We start from the raw sequence: 2,213 nt of genomic DNA, 5'->3' as shown, positions 1-2,213 counted from the left end.
ATCATTTACTCGTTAATCCTTATTACCTAAAGGAGAAACGTATAATGGTAGCAAAATTTAAAAAGTATTCACATTAACTTACAGTACTAAAGATTTACTGATGCGATTTTTCTATTATTTACTCGTTAATCCTTTTTACCTGAAGGAGAAACGGATAATGGTAGTAAAATTGCGAAAGTATTTGCATTAAATTACATTACTAGAGATTTACTGATGCGATTTTACTATTATTTACTCGTTAATCCTTTTTACCTAAATGAGAAACGTATAATGGTAGTGAAATGGCAAATGTATTTTCCTTGACTTACCTACTATTTAGTTACAATAACCCTTATATCTATCTTACTCTTTACAGTTATTCCTGGTCCGTGTTCGAAACTGGTAACGTGCGTTGTCCATTCTTCCACTCTTCAGAATTCTTTCCTGTGAGGGGAACATGCTTTTCTTCCTAGGTCGGCCTTGCTTACGTGGGGGCTCTTGTACGTCCGACAAGAGATGCCTTCCATTGATTTTTTCCTGTAACCCGACTTGGCGGTTTTAGCTTTTGTGCCTCAGGTGTCTCATGGAATGTGGGATTTCCATACTGGATGTGATCGATGATCGCAGAATTGGTTAGTGCCTCCCGCTTGTCTCGAATAGCAGAGAATGGGGGTTGATGATACGTATGAGGATATACCGGACGTAGATCCTTCTCGTGTACGTTCACCAACCTGCCACCTTAGCCGATGCAGTAAATCTCATTATTGAGAATGTCCTTTATTGAATAAGGACCTTGCCAGCGTATCGCCAGCCTTGCTTTAAACTTCTTCTCCTTGTCCGAAAAATCATGTGCACGTGTTTTCACCATATCCCCAATTTGGTATCGCGGACCTGTCTCAGAAAGAACGGCGTAATGCTGGAGATAGCGGACCTGGTTAATTCGAACATCTTCCTGGCCAGCGACTCGCTCATAAGAAGATTTCTGGGCATCACCAATAAACCATTCTCCTGATCGTTTTAGTGATGCTCCAAAGAGGATCTGACTGGGCGTTTTCCCGGTAGCAGCGTTGCATCGGATACGTATATTAAATAAAATCTCAAGTATTCTCGCGTCCCAATCTTTATGGGGGTGATCCACTAAACGCAGTCTCATACCCGTTTTCAAGGCTTGATTTCGCCTCTCCGTTGGGTTAGCCTGGGGCTGATAAACTGGCGTGGTCCAGGCTTCACAACCCCAGTTTTCACAGGCTTTCTTCCATTTTTGACTGATAAATTGAGACCCGTTGCCAGAGAGTACAGCCCGCGTATTTCCAAAGCGCTGAAAGACCTCGGATTCGAGGATCCTGATCAGCTGTGGAGCTTTTGAATTTCCAATTGGGAAGGCCTCCACCCAACGGGTATGTGAATCAGTGACAAAGAGGAATTTCTTGCCCCGAGAGGAGCGTGGATATGGCCCCATCAAATCCACAGCTACGGTGTCCCACAGGGCCCGTGGTTGGTGGGGTCTTTGTGGGTGTAGTTGAGTGGTTCTAGCGGCTTACAAGAACTGCAGAGATGGCAACCCTTTACGTACTCCTGTACCTGCTTGCGCATTCTCTCCCAGTAGAAAAGCGCTTGTATGGTCCGTAAAGTTTCTTCTGCTCCAGGATGACCAGCAAGGCGAGCATCGTGGTACTCATATAAGACTCGTTGCTGTGATTCGTCTGGAACACAGACCAACTACTGGTTCCCGGACAACCGATAAAAACCAGAATTGGACAGTTTGTAACGCTGGTGGAAAGATTCTTCTATCCCAGTCGGATGGGCTTTATCTGCGATAAACTGCCATCTTGTAACCAGCTTGGTGATGTGAGGATCCACTTGCTGCGACCGCACAATTTCCTCATAAAAATTGTCACTTCCTAACTGGGCCAAGAGGACAGCACTTTTCTTTGGCTCAAGAATCGGAAGCTCTGGAGGCAAAATTTGTTCATTTTCGTCAATGTCCATTTGGGGTTTCACGGTAGGCTGAAGTGAGAGTGCACGTGAAAATTCACTCCCCCTAATGGTACGCGGATGAATGGCGAAATGGAACTTTTGCAAAAAACTATACCATGTTCCAAATTTAGTCTTGGAGTCCTTAGTTTTTTCTAGCCAATTCAGGACCGTGCCGTGAGTTTTCACATGGAAGTGTCGTTCCTCTAGAAAAGAGCGAAAATGCTTAATGGCCCATAACAAAGCATGACCCTCCTTCT

General features: G+C 44.5%; 1 protein-coding gene across 1 annotated transcript; it reads right to left on the bottom strand.

The window, feature by feature from the left end:
• Nucleotides 1-1,449: 1,449 nt before the first annotated feature.
• LOC117181317 lies at nucleotides 1,450-1,968 on the bottom strand. The gene is made up of 2 exons (XM_033373877.1): nucleotides 1,728-1,968; nucleotides 1,450-1,682 (listed from the first exon to the last, which is right to left on the bottom strand). Exons 1-2 carry the CDS (start codon nucleotides 1,966-1,968, stop codon nucleotides 1,450-1,452), a joined length of 474 nt encoding a protein of 157 aa, XP_033229768.1.
• Between the last annotated feature and the right edge of the window lie 245 nt (nucleotides 1,969-2,213).

The sequence above is a fragment of the Belonocnema kinseyi genome, chromosome 10 (assembly GCF_010883055.1).
Source record: "Belonocnema kinseyi isolate 2016_QV_RU_SX_M_011 chromosome 10, B_treatae_v1, whole genome shotgun sequence".
Taxonomy (NCBI): domain Eukaryota; kingdom Metazoa; phylum Arthropoda; class Insecta; order Hymenoptera; family Cynipidae; genus Belonocnema; species Belonocnema kinseyi.
Note: the sequence above shows the minus strand (reverse complement) of the source record. Positions and strands in the feature narration are given on the sequence as shown.